This window comes from Solea solea, chromosome 21 (assembly GCF_958295425.1).
Source record: "Solea solea chromosome 21, fSolSol10.1, whole genome shotgun sequence".
Classification (NCBI taxonomy): domain Eukaryota; kingdom Metazoa; phylum Chordata; class Actinopteri; order Pleuronectiformes; family Soleidae; genus Solea; species Solea solea.
In genome coordinates, this window is record NC_081154.1 from 1,447,313 (window position 1) to 1,464,649 (window position 17,337).

Here is a 17,337-nt window from a genome sequence, read left to right on the forward strand (position 1 = left end):
TCCGACATTTAGATTTACAAGTTTACGAAGATCCCTTGAACGTGTCATGTGCCTATGGAAAGCCAATAGGGTCACATCACGCCATGTCCAAGAGAGCTGGACAGGGACAGAGTGACAACTTTTAATGATCATTTTCACACTCCTCGACTTTTATGGCCTTAGTCACAAGACCCACGTGATTGTTTAGGCATATATAATTATTATTTACCGTCACAGCAGAGTTTAACATGTGCCCGTTGATTTATAGGGAAGACGCGAAAAAAAAGTTTCATGATGACGCCTTATATCCAAGTGATTGTGTCAAATAAAGTGAAAATGTCCCTTATTTCCTACAATAAGTGTGTCGATAATATAGATGAATATTCATGAATGCATGAGGTCACCAAAACCTTGAGTTATAACATCAAAAATCTAATCAGTTCATGTTTGAGTCCAAGTGAACATTTATACCAAATTTTGAATTACTCCCTGGAGTTCATGAGATGTCATGGTAACAAGGAAAAGGGGAATTAAAAAGGGTGTTCCAATCACAGTGACCATGACGTTCCATTATTCAGTTCATCTTTGAGTCCAAGTGAACGTTTGAGCCAAATATGTTTGTGAGATATCATGGTCACAAGAAAAGGGAAAATGTTTCCGGATCGCATTGATCTTGATGTGTTACTACCACAATATAATCGATTAATCTGAGAATCCAAGTGAACGTTTGTGCCATATATGAAAGTATCCCCTGGGGTTGTTCACGAGATATCATCACGTTCACAGGAATGCTACTGGGTGTTGTCAGGCACGGCCGTAAATGATAAACACATGAAGACGCTTCAGAGGAAGCTTTTATTAGCATCAAGGAGTTCACTGCATTTCTGCTGAAGTATGTGAAACATTTGTTTTTCCTGAAAAATAAAAGATGAAGAACTGAAGGAGACCAACAAACGTTCTACCTCGATCATGCACCGAGAATCTAAAGCGAGTGTAAACACACAGTGCACTCTCCACCTTCAGTCTTTTTCTGTAAAACAACATTTTCTTCTCTTTGATGCACAGGCACAGTTCACCCTGAAAACACACGACACGACTCAACACAGTTACTGCACAATGACATTCACACGGGAAGATCAGAGTCTGGACTGTAATCCTCACATTCACGCTGTAGCTAGGGGGCGCCATCTTCATCCTCTTCATTCACACAGCACTCGCTCAAACAAAAAATATTGTTCACAACGCACATTTCAACAGATTAACATTATGGCATTAAAGTTGCTCACGGAGAAACTCTGTGCTGAAAATGATAAAAAAATTAAATAATTAAAAGTGCAATTTAACAAACAAGCTCCAGTGTTTCTCTTAAAGGGATAGTTCAGTTTAGTTTTTTATCGTATTTGCATATTGCCCATGTTAAGACGCTGCGCCTTTAGATTTTCTTTTACTTTTGGAAGTGTAAAGCAGCACAACTCCCAAAAAGAATAAGTGTTGAAGATTAACAGTAAAAAAAAACGCATCGTAAGAGATAAGGGAGGAGAAAATAAAACTTATTTTACTTTGCACGGTTCATTTGCCGCTAGACTTCGCTAAGTCGCTAAGTTGACTAAGTTTTAAGTTCTTTTAAAACGTATCTTAAGCAATTAAAAATGTAAGGCAGCTTAAGTTTACGTCTTTTCTTAAGGGAAACTGAAAGCTAACTCTGCTGAACCAAACTCCATTGAGAAAATCAGCGTTTTTAGCTTGTGTGTGGGGGGGGGGGGGGGGACACAGGAGCTCCTGACCGACTGCTGTTTCGTTAGGTTTGTGTGATTTACATTTATCTACAGTTAAACACAGACAAAAGGACTTTAAACAACCAAAAGTGACAAAATAACACTTCAGAATTTTGTGATAGAGGCAGCAGTGGATCAACAACTTCCTGTATGCTGTGACGTAATAATCGCTGATTTTCTCTATGGACTTTGGTGCAGGAGAGTGACAAGATTAGAAATTGGTAAACATATTCCTTCTCTTGAAAAAAAAGAAAAAAAAAGCAGGGTTCCCACACCTAGGTTGATCAAATTCAAGGACTTTCCAGGACCAATTCCCCTCAAATTCAAGGACCTGAATATGCTGACACAGTTTAATAAGATGTGGAGGGCAACTTGTGTGTCCCCACTTTTACTGATGTGCAGAACGCTCCGCACCTGCACAAGCAACTTTTGTAATGTGTCTTTGGTGAGACGGAGATGTTGGAATTTTCTCTCTTCACTCACTCATTGTTCTGCACGGATTCTCACATCAACGGCGACGAGAGAGAGAGAGAGAGAGCGTGACAGTGGACAGTGTCCGCAAGTAATCACGACTCCACGTTTTGTCCTGCGTAGAACTAGTCTACATTGAACAAGCAATATTTATCTAAATATCAACTTAACCTCTTTCATGCACAAAATGTAAGCACTTTCAATGACCCATGTCTATTTAGAGCAATTTTCAAAAACTTTCAGGATTTCAAGGACTCGAGGGAACCCTGAAAAAAACGGAACTATCCCTTTAACCCTACCAGGTTCACTCATGGAAGTTTTTAAACAATGGAGTCAAGAGGCACCGGGGGATAAATCGCGGGGGCCTCCGTGATTCTGAGCGACTTTTTACATACAAACAGAAAACAGAGAGAACAAAAGGCTTCACGCACACAGGATATGAAGAGTCAAGTGTGGCGTCTCAGATCAGATGTTGTGCTGCTGGCCGTTGTTGAAGGACGACGGGCAGATGGAGAAGGGACGCTCCGTGGCCAGGCTGTTGAGAGCTCCGAGCACGACGTCGGGCATGTGGTCGGTCAGCATCTGGGGGCTGATCAAAATACTCCTGAACGACATTTGGTCGGACCACTCGGCGCGGTACCTGACCTGTGAGAAACAGGATCTACAGAGGGGGAGAGAGGGAGAGGGAGAGGGAGAGGGAGGGAGGAGAAAGGGAAGAGTTAAGGTCTGTAAAAAGAACAAGAACTAAGTTAGTTCTGGTCAAGTGCAGAACTCCTGAGACGTTCTCCTCACAGTGTGTGTGAGAGTGAATGAGTGTTTGAGTGTGAATGAGTGAGTGAGTGTCTGTGAGTGAGTGAGTTGCCTTTCAATTGGAAGGTTGTGGGTTCAATTCCTGCCTCTGGTAGTCTATCTGTGTCCTTGAGCAAAGACACTTGCAGCGTGTAAAGCAGCTCATCAAGACTAGAAAAGCTCCATATAAATACAGACCATAATAGCAACTTATTTGACAGTGAGAGGAAATGAAGTGGAGTAAAGAGTAAAAGTTGCAAGAAATATAAATAACAAAGTATAGAACAGATACGTGAATTTTGTACTCAAGTACAGTAACAAAGTATTTGTACTTTGACAGATTAATAATCTCTACAGTATACAGTATATATGTGAAGGATTAATCGTGGTCTCACCTCCGTGACGGCCCGTCCTCCGTGATGTGCAGGACTCGTCCAGGTGGAAACAGCTGTGCGGGCTTATGGACGGGCGAGTCGTCGGATCCCACGCTCTGATAGGACGACGAGTGGCGGATCACCAGTGACTCCTCCCCCAGCAGCGGCTCGCTGAGCTGCTGCTCGCGCCTGTTGTCCATCTCGGTGGGGGCGTCGTCCGGGCTCCCCCCAAACAGCTCGTACCACAGACCCTGGAGCAGGATGAGATACTGCGACGCAGGAGGAGAAAAACCTGCTTTATTCTATTTCTTTGGCTTTTTAACGTTAAACGCAGGACATTTATGTGTGTTAGAAACAACACAATTGACTATAAATAGACGTAAACGTCTGCTATAACACAAATAATAAGGCTTAGAATTTAAACAAGTGACTTTTTTTAAATGAAATTTTGTTGATTCCATGCATTTTTTTAATCAATATTTATAATTATTTCACAAATATGACGATTATCAATGCTCATGTCACCATTTATAGATATAATATATATTATGTTGCCTAAATCGAGCCAGAAGGTGTCAAATTATGTCAAGGAATAGTTTTTTACCTTGGGCTTATTGCAGTTTGACACAATTTTAAGAATCTTTCTCTTCAAATCCTCCATGTTTGGAATGCTCAGTCTGTATGAGAACAAGGAAAACAACACAGATTAAGACAGGGAAGATTACGAAGAGAAAAAAACAGAAAGTCCTGCATCGAGCTGATTTATGTTGTTAACAGTGCAATAGAAAATATAATCCAAGTCTTACCTGGGAACCAGATCCTTCCCGAGCACGATTGAGACCACAAAGTCCTTAGAGTAATCAGACAAGGCTTGACTGCACATGGAGAGGAGAGTTCAACAATGAAGCGAAGAAAAACATTATTGAGAAAATATTAATTCATTTAAGTCGATGAAAATATAATATACGATAAATTGTCGCAGTCCTACTTATATATCTAAGATTCTTCAAAACAAAATAGTTCAGTGAGGGAAAAAGTGCTCTGGTGTTTTACACAGCAGCTGTTTGTCTGAACCTTTAATGTTAAACATCTCTTACCTCATGAGGCCCCCTGGTGGAGAGAATGAGTAGCACTGCAGGGTGGGGTAGGAGCTGCGTAAAAGGACAGCGAGCAGCGCTGCTGTGCCGGCGCCCAGACTGTGACCGGTGACCACCAGATTATACTCCTGCAAACATGTGACCACAACACACACACACACACACACACACACACACACACACATTTACAACATTATTCTGCATTTACTGCTGCATATTTATTTATTGATATACATTCATGTATTACTATATTTACTTTCTCAAACATTTATGTTGTAGCATATTCCAACACTTAATCATGTATATGTTTATATACAGTATATTACAGTTTATATACTGTTTATTACAGTTTATATACGTATATTACTGTTTATATACGTATATTACTGTTTATATACGTATATTACTGTTTATATATTGTATATAACTGTTTATATACAATATATTACAGTTTATATACTGTATATTACAGTTTATATACGTATATAACTGTTTATATACAGTATATTAGTTTATATGCATATGTAACTATTTATATACTGTATATAACTATTTATATACTGTATATTACAGTTTATATACGTATATAACTGTTTATATACAGTATATTACAGTTTATATGCATATGTAACTATTTATATACTGTATATAACTATTTATATACTGTATATTACAGTTTATATACGTATATAACTGTTTATATAAAGTATATTACAGTTTATATGCATATGTAACTATTTATATACTGTATATTACAGTTTATATAATGTATATTACTGTTTTTATACTTGTATCTAATTTATTCAGTCTTGCATATTATGACACAGATGTCAACATTCAATTTCTATTGTAAATAATTGTTAATCTTATCTTTTATACTCCTAGTATACTTGTATTTTTTATTTGGTTGTGAATCGCTGTTGTTTTCTATTTTTATTATATTTTGGGCATTAATAACATATTTTTCTGATTCTGTTTCATGATCTGTTTCCTCTCATAATCTGTTTTTTTTAAATGCACATATAAATCTCAATAATCTCACCGGTGCCACAGCAAAGGCCTGGTTCAGGATGCCGTCGTTGATCAGCTTCTTGTAGACGTAAGTGGCCGCCTGACAGATGCCCTGCATGAGACAAAGGAACAGCAGCATTAGTCAGGACTGAAACACACGTTACACACGATAAAAGAGATAGTTCAGGGTTTTTCTTCAAATCCCGGTTCAGCAAAGTGACCGCCTCCCAAAAAAGTCCAGAACTTTCTCATGCTGCGTTGTGTTTGAATGGACATTTACCTTGTGAGCGAAGCAGGCTCCGGACACTCCCTCTATAGGCATGTCCTCGCACTCAGCGGACAGATCTGTGAGGACATCCTGCACGACACAGACAGACAGACAGACAGACAGACAACAATACACCGGGAAAAAGACGACAACCCGGTGAGTTTGGACACAAAGAAATGTCTCACGCTTGGCTTTATCTCAGCTGTAAGTCTTATTATTTAACTGTTTGGAGTTATGTTGACACTAAATTAGTTCAAATGCATCTCGTACGAATCAGAATAGCCGCAAATGTCATAATCAATCCAGTGTCAGACATGGAAAACATGAATATGGTGGATTACGGGGACTATTTTCTCTTCACGTCTCACCTTGAGTGACAGAGTTCCCCTGACAGCCACGAGAACAGCCTCCCGCTTATGATCCAGAGCCACGAAGAACGGGATCTCATAGATCTGCAAGAAAACATAGACCATCAGACTATGAAGCTACAGGTTTTTTGGGGGAGGGGGGCGGGAGAAAGTGGGAGTGTCCTACCTGGTTGTGGAAGCTGACATGGATGAAGTCTCTGTACTGCAGACCAGTGGTGAGCAGGACGGACGAGAAGTGGCAGCCGCTGTTGTCTCCGCCCACGGTGTCGTACTCGTCGGTGCGACTCCCGCAGCTGAAACACAGGGTACAGGGAGAAAATTGGCATTTTTGTAATGTAAGTTTTTTGGCTTTGGATTCTTCAGAAAAACAGTTGTCTGGCATTAACGTTGTCAGAAAACAGGGACAATGGCGTTGTTTACTTCCCTTCTCTCGAGTTTTGAAAACTGTTTGCATTGCTGCCACGATAAAACCTTTATTTAACTCTTTAACTCTTGGGGTGTCAATTAACAACATTTGACAGAGAGAGATACATGTTCTTACCAGTCGCCGCTGAGCTTACAGGGCCCGGTGAGCGGGTTGGAGTAGACGTACAGTGGCCATCCATAAGCTGCTGCAGCAAACAGCATCCAGTGAGCGGCTTTCTCCAGCTCTGCCTCCAGATCTTCCTCCTTCAAAAAACAACAGAACACGCTGTTTACTGTACAGTAGTAAATACTGTCAACCTGACAATACAGTGAGGTATTTTGAGGACTCCAGAACTCACGATGGGAGAGGACGGGCTGTGAACGACGATGGTGTCCGGGTCTCTGCTCTGCTCCTTCTTGTCCTGATCCTGGTGCAGCAGAGCCAGACCAGCGGCGATGTCACTGGGGACCAGATCTGTGTCCTGCCAACACACACACACACACACAGTCTGTTTTCCATGACTTCAGAGGACTTTACACTGACTTACACCTTGGTAAATTGTTGTGGGAATAAGACATAACTCCTTATATGGACATCTATCGTCAGGCTTTAAAAGAAAATGTGTTTGAGCAGTGATACAAATCACAAAATAGACGTTTTTATTTTATTTTTGTTCATAAAAAATAGGAAAGCAAACTTTTAAATGTGACATATTTCCAAATTTCATAAATGTAATGAAGATTTTGAGTGAGATTAAGAGTACTTTTTGGTCAGTTGTGTTTATATAGTTGGTAAAAAAAAAAAAAAAAACGACCCTTACAGAGAAGAATCCGCTCAACAGCTTCCCGATGCTGGAGAACACCGCCCGGTTACTCTCGTCCTGCGGCAGGCAGCAGCACATCAGCCGCAGCCTGCACTCCCACACTTTGTCGGCCATGGAGCGAGCGATGGAGAAGAACTGGTTGGTGGTCTGCATGTCTCTCACTCCCAGCGGCTCCAGGGGGGCGGGCTGTCGGCGCGGGCTTCCCAGGGGGTCAAACACGATCACCACACCTACTGCGGTGAAGAGCAGGATGATCCAGCTGTGAAGAGAAAACCCCGCCTCTTTGACTCATTTTTGAACTGGTTTGACGATTGTGGAAAAAGAAAATGCTTTGAGAAATCTACCTGGCAATCACTGCTGCGATGACGGAACCCACCGTGGCGAGATCACAGCCTTTACTATCCTCAGACACCCACACGGTGCCCAGACAGGCCCACACCAGCTCAGGAATGTACAGGATCGCTCGCACGTACACCAGCGCAGGCATGGAGCGCCGGCGGCCAGGGTTAGTGATGGTGCCTGGGAAACATTTAGCACAGAAATACTGTCAATAAAAAACACTTTGCAGTATTTTAAAACAGCCGTTCCAACTTGGAGACTGAAGTTTGTAAACCACTCACTCTCCCACACCAAAGCCCATGGAGAAAATCAGTGATTTTACATCGCAGCACGTTTTTAAACGTCCACATGTGTGTTTATTGTCACTTCAGTGTTTGTTATTTATGTAAATGACACAAACTGACCAGACGAGGCAGCAGTAAACCAGCAGCTCCTGTGTCGGGCACACAGGAGCTGCTGGTTTACTGCTGCTCCTTGTAGTTCAACATACCGTGAACCCTGCATTTTTTTCATGAGCATTTTTTGCTTGAACTGCATTTTGTTCCATTTATGTCTGATTTTATTTTTTTCCTCTATCTGATCAAATAGAACTGCTTAACAACAAATGCTACACAAAACAAAATATTGTCAACTTATCTTTTGGATGTAACAGAAAAGACTGTGCACATTTATCGAGTTTCTGAGGAAAAAAACGTGCAAGCATGAACCCTGAATTATTTTCAAGTTTAGACTATTCCAATGTTTGACAAACATGAACCTGCTGAATATTTGAATTACTAGAACTAAGAACTATATAAAGCACTTGCCCATAAAATTAAGACGACATTCTGTTCCTTTTTTCCTTTTGTTTAACACTTGCTTTGCATCATTTCTCACCACATAGTGTTGCGTAAAAGAGCAAACTTCCTGCATGGTGTAACACATAATATAACCTGTATTTTGACACCACAACTACTGTGTGACAAACTTCCTGCGAGGCCGAGTATGACCACGCCCTGAAAAGTTCATGTAAATGAAACAATGTTTGTGACTGCAGGTGTACTTAGTGTACTTAGTAGGTGACGCAATGACTGGCATTGTTTGTGCATCAAAGTGGACCGAAAGAAAACCGGGCGAAAGCCTGCTGAGTGCTATTCCCGAAAACATGCTTTTGGCCACTACCATGGATGTCACGGTAACCAGTACACAGATCAAAGGAAGGCGGACGCCTACTGCGTGGCTCGTGGCAACACAAAATGTGAATAATGTATCCTATCGTCCCACAATTCAGTCAGGAGTGTTGTTCATTTTTTGTGCATGGCGAGGCGCTCAAAAGTGTGCTTCAACAGTCAGTGAAAGAAAAAGACGAGGATGAAAAACAATAATCAGAGCCAACACAATAGGGAAACTTTATCAGAAAGTGTACGTCTGCCATAATAATGTCTCTGACCCGCGTGTAAAGGTCTGTGATTTAAAGCTCAATCTCTGTGCACAGTGATCTCTGACGGAGGCGTTTCCTGCCAACATGGCGGAGTAAAGTAAACAAACTGAGCCATGTGACATCACGTCACTCTGTAGTGTTGCTTTAAGGCAGGAAAAAAAAAAATAAGAGATGTACCTTGAGCACTGACAAAGACGATGGCCCATAGTGAAAGGATGATGAGCCCAAGCACAACAAACAGTCCGATCAGGTAGGTGTTAAGAACTCCCCTGCCATTACAATCAAAATGACCTCTGTGGTGAGTGTAGAGGATCATCGTGCCAATCCACCTTCAGAGGGAAAAAAGAGTCAGGGAATATTATTGTTATTACTTCTGTTACTACCATGACTGAACTGAATCCGCACTCCCAAACAATCATTAAGGTACTAATAAAGGCACTTTTTTAGCATATAATTACTTAACTGATGTTACAAATAAACATTAACACCACCCATGATGCAACGCGGTGTGGCTACAAAATCCAATTCCCTATATGTGATAATATCGTGAATCACTGCCTCTAAAAACTGAAGAATGTCTGTGTGTTCTTACATATTTTATATCATCAATCTTGTTAATGCATCTTATTTGCTTTGTATGTTCATTGAGTTAATCTGTAGCTTGTTAAGTTGTCAGTACAGATGCTCTAAAACAGGCAGTATTCAATAAAAATCATGATAAAAATCGAAATCGGACAATATGAGAAAATATATCGTTTTGCCATATTGCCCAGCCCAACTTAAATATCGTACGGTGGTGTCTGGCGATCCCCACCCTTAATAATCAGTGTTACCGCCGCACCCTCATGAATGACAACACGCAACTTTAACTGCAGCACTTATTCTAACGGTTTATGTAATAAATCTGGAGGGCAACAACATACCACAATACACGGATGAAGAGTTCAAAGGAGCCGGGAAAGACCAGGTCGTCGCTGGCGATGCCCCAGCGCCGACCAAACACCACCATCCCAGGCATTTTGTCCACGGAAGAACGGTCACACAAAAAGCCTGAGTCTCACGCCGATGGACGCGAACCCTTCTCCGCCGCTATGAAGTGGGCAGGCTGCTCTTGAGTAACTGGCAGCGGGTTCACGTCACGCATGACTCCACAGTGACAGTTTTATTGGCGCCGCGCACTTTTATATCACATTCGTGTTTCCAGAGTTGCTCAATCTCACGGTCGTGCAGCGGAAGCTAACTTACAAGCTAGCTGAGCTAGCTCCAGCAAACGCGGTTTGCTAAATCGCTCCAAAGATGATAAATTGTGTCTCTGAATGACATAATATTGTGTCTCTGAATGCTAAATATTGATACAATAATAACATGAGCTTATGTCAAATTCAGTTTCGTTTACGCGACATTAACTATTGCTCAACACGGGAAGCTAGGTTTGTTTTGTTTTCTCTCGACACCCTCCGTCCGTTCCGTTGATGAGACCCCACTGCAACAGGAGCCGTTGTACCAAAGTTCCGCGGTGTGTGCTGTTGTTGGCCTGTGTTGTACTATAAGTACATTTCCTAAATAAATGGTGTACTTTTACTCCATTCTACATTTCCTCGAACTATGTTTGTAGCTCGTTACTACCAAATAAAATCAGAAGAAGAAGAGTTGGTATTATGGTCTGTATTCATATAGAGCTTTTCTCGTCTTGATGAGCTGCTTTACACTAGTTTTCACCCATTCATACATTCATACAACATGGGGTTATGATACATAAGTACAGTAAATGTCTTATACTAGTTTATCAGTTTACCCAGATATTCCAGGTATTTGCAGTTTGTTTTCCAGGGGCGAAAATGTAAAGGACAACTTCTACATTTCATTTATAAAACGCTTTACATTGCCAAATTATCTCAAAAGTGCACACAGTTTGTAACAATACACTAAATAGTAGCATTTTTCTATCACTCATCTTTCATACCCATGGGAATCGAACCCACAGCCTGGTAAATATTACAGTCGCAATCAAGAACAATAAACAACTGGAATAGAAATGTCATCGTCTTTTTCTTCTTCTTTGTTGTTATATTAAAAGAAAGAGAAGAAGGCAATAATGAAACGTTGCTACTGAGAAGTGTGAATGCATTCATGGACATTTTATTAGGATTCTGTGCTGGTGTAAATTTTAAAGGCACAGCACGTACAGTCCAATTTAAATGAAACAGCGATTGATGTTTAATCTTGGTTCTTGGCGTTTTATGGTAGTTGCTTCCTCTTCTGTTTGGTACTTTGCAGTTGCAGAGTTGGAAAGTTGAAACAACCCCACCACCAACCCTGACATGGGGTTCCAAGATGGGGTGCCACAGCTTCTTTTACTGTTGTGGTGTGTTCCATTTGACGTTGAAACTCAGAACTTCATATAGCGGTCATGAAGCGTTCCTGCACACTCTTCCTGAAACTTGGAGCAACGACTTCTCAGGAAAGCGGTCCGTTGGATTTCCAGAGGCCTTGGACTTCTTGAATCTGAAGCCAGATTTGTCTTCTGATGACCAGATGGTGTGTTCAGAACATCTGTTGGTATTATGGCTGCTGCTGCTTCATCTTCATGACTGTCAACATCTCAACACAGGAACTGCTTTAACCGCATCATTGATGCCCAGTGGTCAAATTGGCAGCAGCAGGTTTGTATTGCGTACAGTGTTCCGGCAAAAACTGACAAAAAATGTGAAGACTGAATATAGACGCGAGAAGAAACTGTGGCCGAACCCCTCTGTGCTGGTGGTGGGCATGTCTGAAGGCAAAAGAAGTATGTTTTCAAAGTAGATTCGCACATGATGAACAATGGCTTCTTCCACATATGGATCTTGGATCAGAATCAGGACTTCTAGTGATGTGCCAAACTTTTTCCTTAGGTCATTAAACACAGAGTCAATTCCTTTATTTACCTCTGGCCTCTTAGGATAAAATGGCACCATGAAGATGAGGCCATCCATTATCTGATCTACAATTGATTTCGCAAATTTGGCTAACGAAAAGCAACAGTGGGCTGTGGAAACACTCTTGGCAAGGACACCAAGGGTCAACAAAATGACAGCATGGCGGACTTGAGCTTGGTAAGGATTCAGGAGCATTTTTTCTAATGACTCCGGTGTCATGACAAACAACTCCATCTTGGTAAACAAGTGTCTGGTTCTATCGTTTCAATGAAATTTGGATAAACGGATGTTTTTTTGTTTTTTTTGACGGTTGGCAGTGAGTTGTTGTCATCGAAGCATTATATTACTGCCCCTTCTTCTCATCTTCTCTCTTTCCTTTCATTCCTCTCTCCCCTAAACTTAAACATGTCATCATTAGAACACATCAAAGGCACATCAAGAAGTGATGTCATGGAATGAGAAGAAGGTAGTAATGGAACATTCGCAGATCTCTCCCGTGCTGGCAATCGAAGCACTTTTTTGCTCGACCACTGATCCTCAAAGGCCATGAAGTGGAGTTTTCTTTCCAAAGCACATGAAAAGGTCAAGCAGGCCAAAAAGGAACATGTTTTCTTGGGGAAAGAGTTTGATTTTGCCGTCTTGTTTACTTTAGTTTTAATCGGCACAGCTTTAGCTCTAATGTGCCTGTAGGTAAGACACGAAGCGGGGGAGAGACGGAGTAGAGGCAAAGGTGAAGTGAACATTTTTCTTTCAGCTTCTCACTTTCTGTTACACCAACTGCCCTCATGAACATTCTCTGTGGTCTTCCTCTTTTCCCCCTGCCCAGCAGCTCCATCTTCAACATCCTTTGTCCAATATAATCACCAGCCCTCCTCTGCATGTGACCAAACCATCTTAACCTTGGTCCTTTGTTTCCAAACTGTTGAACCTGAGCTGTCCCTCGAATATGCTCAGTTCTGTCCATCCTGGTCACTCCATCTTCAGCTCTGCCACCTCCAGCTATGCCAAGACCACATGTCAGTCTGCCTCACCACGGCAACCCAACTTCAAGATCAGGAATGTCCTAGATGAGCCAAACGTTTTTAAACATGCATTTTAGGAGACAGCAGCAACAAGATAATGATATGAAGAAATAAACAATAGTTTGCATTCAGCATCCCCAACACCAGATAATCAACCAATCAAATAACCAGTCAACCAACAAACCAAATTACCAACCAACCAACCAACAAGACTGATGGAGAGGATATGATGGTCTGAAGATGGTACTAATGTCAAGTCATGCCATTACACCCCATGGAAGAATCCAACAGCCAAATAATCATCCAGACATGCCAACCAATATAATGTGTGACGTTTCATAATGGGGAACAAATATATATATATATAAGAATGTATTTTATCGTACATACTTCAGAATAGAATACATGCAATGGAAACAGTCTGTAACCCAGATATGTACAACATGGGCATTTGTACAGTGTGTATGCACAGGATGGCATTCATTCAGGGGTTAGAGGTTGACATTCATTTGTTCAATACGCATGTTTAAATTAATTTGTAGTCGTGAATTACTACTAGTTAATTATTGTAAATGTGTACTAAAAATGTGGAGAAATAGGAATAAAAACTTAAATTACACACAAAGAAAAACACTGTTGGGTGCAACATCTGCCAAACAATCAGTCAACTTATTGACTCATTCAGCTGATTATTATTCATTTATTTTTGAGATCCCAATATTTGCATTCTTATGGACACCAAAGACAAGAAGAAATAGAAAGGACTGACTCGCATGGCGGACCCGACCTACGCCAGGACATGATGATGAACTTGATAGTCACTTTAAGTTCATGGTTTTCATTCAGAAGTTTATTTAACAATGTTTACTTTTTTACTGTTTCATGTATGTAAAACTTTGTTTTGGTTGTACCCCGCTATACCCTGGACAGATCACCAGTCCTTCACAGGGCCACATATAGAGTCAAACAACCATCCACTCTCACCTACGTCAATTTGGAGTGGTCAATTTGCCCAATCCCCAAATCTGCATATCAAATTTAATTAAAACGGTGTCTAATTTTTTTGATCACATTTTAATGTAAAATTCCAGGCAGCCCACGGCTAAACAGAAGGAAATTGGGTTTGTAACCGGAGGTTTGCCATTTCTACTTAAGGGCTGAGGTACCTCGGAGCAAGGGAAACCCAATTCCCATCGGTCATTGTTAATTGGATGCTCTAAATTTACCCCAGCCATGGGGGAGCACATCCAGTGCATAACGTCAAATATGCAGATCATACACTGATGCTAGAGAGGGAGAAGCCAAAAGAAAAAAAGTATGTCAAATCAAATATGTCAAACACGGATTCTGTTCTGAGTGTTATTGTATGTCTGTGTTCTATTGTGAAAAAAGCTTAATAAACAAAGTTAAAAAAAAGAAAGAAAAAGAATGGAATGGTTGGGGGTTGGGTGTTGGTACTATTCCTAATAGAAACGCAAAAAAAATACATATTGTACCAAACCATTCCACTCGGTGGAAACAGGCAAATTATGCAGGTCCTATATGGTTTCAGTAACATGTTGGGGGCCCATGGAAACTGCAAACAAACCCGCTTGGGAACCATATTGTCAGCCCGGATATAATCCCACATTGACATGCTGGCTGGGATAGGGCTTCTCTTTAAATGATTTTAAAATAAAACTGAGACTGTTGTTATTTAGGATCATTTATTTGAAACAAGCAACATTGAACAGGTAATAAATATAAAAACGATTTGGTGGAAGAAGTTTCTTGTTGTTTGCCGTCTTCTCCAAGAATCCAGCACCTTGTCATTGTCTCTGTGGTCTTGTAGAAGCTGCTCGGACAGTCTCCGCTCAGATGTGTCCAGCGAGTACACCAGCACTGCGCGTGTATAAACTTTGGAGGTGTGCAACCAAGCACCATGACCACCTTTGGAGCCCTAAGTCCAGGCTTCAAGGTGCTGGGGGTCAAGAAATTTCAGTCTTCATTTTCCAGCATTGTTCTACCCCTCCACCAGGTAAAAATATATTTATCTAATTTGAAGATTGAGGTCAAGGTGGAATGTGCCTCACAACAGATTTAGACAGAGACAGCACTCTGTGGCGCTCTTCAGCTCTCTCAACATGACACGTGGTGTCATGGTTATTACAAATGACCTTAGCGCCAACTGGGAGCTGGGTGCGTGTCTGAGCTCTCCTGGGAAAAAAGGGTTCTCTTTTTCCATGTTGCGTCTGTTGCTCTGAAACAAGAGAAGCATTGGGAAACGTGTCGACCATTGTTTGATGCGATTGCTCTGGGACAGATACACCCCACCAAGTATCGATCGGGGGAATGTAACGGACAATGACAAAGGCTATACAAGCCACTGCAAGGCATATAACTATTTTTGAGAAGTGCCTGCATAATTGGTGTCTACGGCTGTGACTTCTGTGCCACTCTGAGTAGAGAAAAACATGGAGTCCTATAGACCTAATAATGGCCACTTTCATCACTGGATCCCGCATCAGAATCAGCGCTTCCAAAAGATCACCAAACTTGCCATTAAGATCTTTCAAGACGTACTTAGCCACAGAGTTGGCACTCGCCACGCGGGGATAATGCCCCTCGATGAATCCGTCCTCTGCTATTTTTTGCATAGCCAGATGGACCAGATGTTGGGTGTACATGGCTGTCGAGTCTAAGCCCCAAATGTCAACGGCTTTTATCTTCGTGAGTAACGTGAACACCAGCACGGCAACAAACCTCCGGACCTGTAGTTCGCTCTTAGTCTTCCGTGGATTTTCTTGGTTTGTGTTTTCTTGTGTCATACTCCCTTCTTCTCCTCCATGGTGTTGCACATCATCCATGTTGGTACATTCCCGCCTCCTGCTTCTCTTTCAGCTCATCGCTTTGTCTTCATCTTTTTACAGCGTTTGCTTGGCACTCGGCATCCACCATGATGCATCAGTGCCCTGCATCCTGGATTCTTCCTCCTTCAGGTGTTGGTGTTGTGCTGCATGAAAGCACTTGAACTTGCCTTTGATACATCAAAGTAGTAAGCACATCAGAGTTCTATTTAATCACACGTGACTGGACGGGGCGGTGTCGCATTGTTATAGACCATCTCACACCTGCAGATACTGCTCGTGTGTTGACGAGGCCCAGAAAGCGGACTCACATTAGACCTTGCACCTTCACCTTACCCTGAGGTCCTCCGGCCTCGGCATTTTAACCACTCCCTAAGCTAAGACTAGAACCCCATGGTGAGGCAGCGTTCCAGCATGGAGCCTGCCAGAGAACCTGAGGACCACAGAGAATGTTGAGGCTCAAGATTTTCTATTTTAGATTTTGTGGCTGCACGGTGGGGTCCATGCACCTTACAGTGGTGGTGTCTGGCTCTTTGCCCAGCATGAGGTTGGGTTGTGGCTCCTTGGTGGGGGTGGCAGTTGGGAGTGATTCTGTTTTTATTATGTAAAGCACTTTGTGCTAAATTGTTTGCACAATACGTGCTCTATAAATAATGTTTGGTTGATTGATTGATAACGCTGAGTTCGATTTACATCGGATGCCGGGGATTTGGACTAGGAACCTCCAAGATGACCACGTTCTACTGTAAACAATAAATCTAATGAAATGCCTGATGTGAGTGAGTTTGACTGTCCACATTCACACCCACTGGCACTTGACCAGCAGCTTGTGGAGCTGCAGATAGCAACGTTTATCTGCAAAGGACGGCCCAAAACTTTATAATATCATCTGCAGTAAAAAAAAAAAAAAAAAAAGCCTGACTCATGCTCCTTCTTCTTCTTCTTCTTCTTCTTAATCTCAGGTCAAAGTTCTTCATGACTCATGCTGTGCATATATATTAAATGTGTTACCAATAATAATCTATTACAAAGTAAAGGGAAAACCTTTCCTTTGAAAAGATAACATAACTATGTTGCAATTTAGCAGTGTTGTCCTGTACAAATACTGTACTGTAACTTTACAATCAACATATTGTGACTTGGCAGTACTTTCCTGTACAAATCCTGTATTTTACCGTGACGCTATTATATTGCAGTACTTTGTGTATAGATACTGTACTTGACAAAAAATGCCATTACATTAGAGCGATTTAGCAGTATTTTGTGTACAAATTCTGTATTTTACTGTGACATCACAAAAATACATACCATTAGTGTTACTAAGCAATATTTTGTGTATAAATATTGCAGTTCACTTCACAAAAATGGCATATATTAGTGATTTAACAGTACTTTGTGTATGAATACTGTATTTTACTGTGACTTCACATA

General features: G+C 41.4%; 1 protein-coding gene across 1 annotated transcript; it reads right to left on the bottom strand.

Annotated features, from left to right (window-relative positions):
* Nucleotides 1-815: 815 nt before the first annotated feature.
* daglb (diacylglycerol lipase, beta) lies at nucleotides 816-10,720 on the bottom strand. Its single transcript, XM_058621661.1, has 16 exons — nucleotides 10,044-10,720; nucleotides 9,298-9,449; nucleotides 7,706-7,880; nucleotides 7,359-7,620; nucleotides 6,897-7,019; nucleotides 6,674-6,801; nucleotides 6,299-6,425; nucleotides 6,133-6,216; nucleotides 5,777-5,854; nucleotides 5,528-5,608; nucleotides 4,486-4,613; nucleotides 4,195-4,263; nucleotides 3,993-4,065; nucleotides 3,410-3,657; nucleotides 2,657-2,886; nucleotides 816-1,279 (listed from the first exon to the last, which is right to left on the bottom strand). Exons 1-15 carry the CDS (start codon nucleotides 10,136-10,138, stop codon nucleotides 2,691-2,693), a joined length of 2,019 nt encoding a protein of 672 aa, XP_058477644.1. The 5' UTR covers nucleotides 10,139-10,720; the 3' UTR covers nucleotides 816-1,279; nucleotides 2,657-2,690.
* Nucleotides 10,721-17,337: the final 6,617 nt, after the last annotated feature.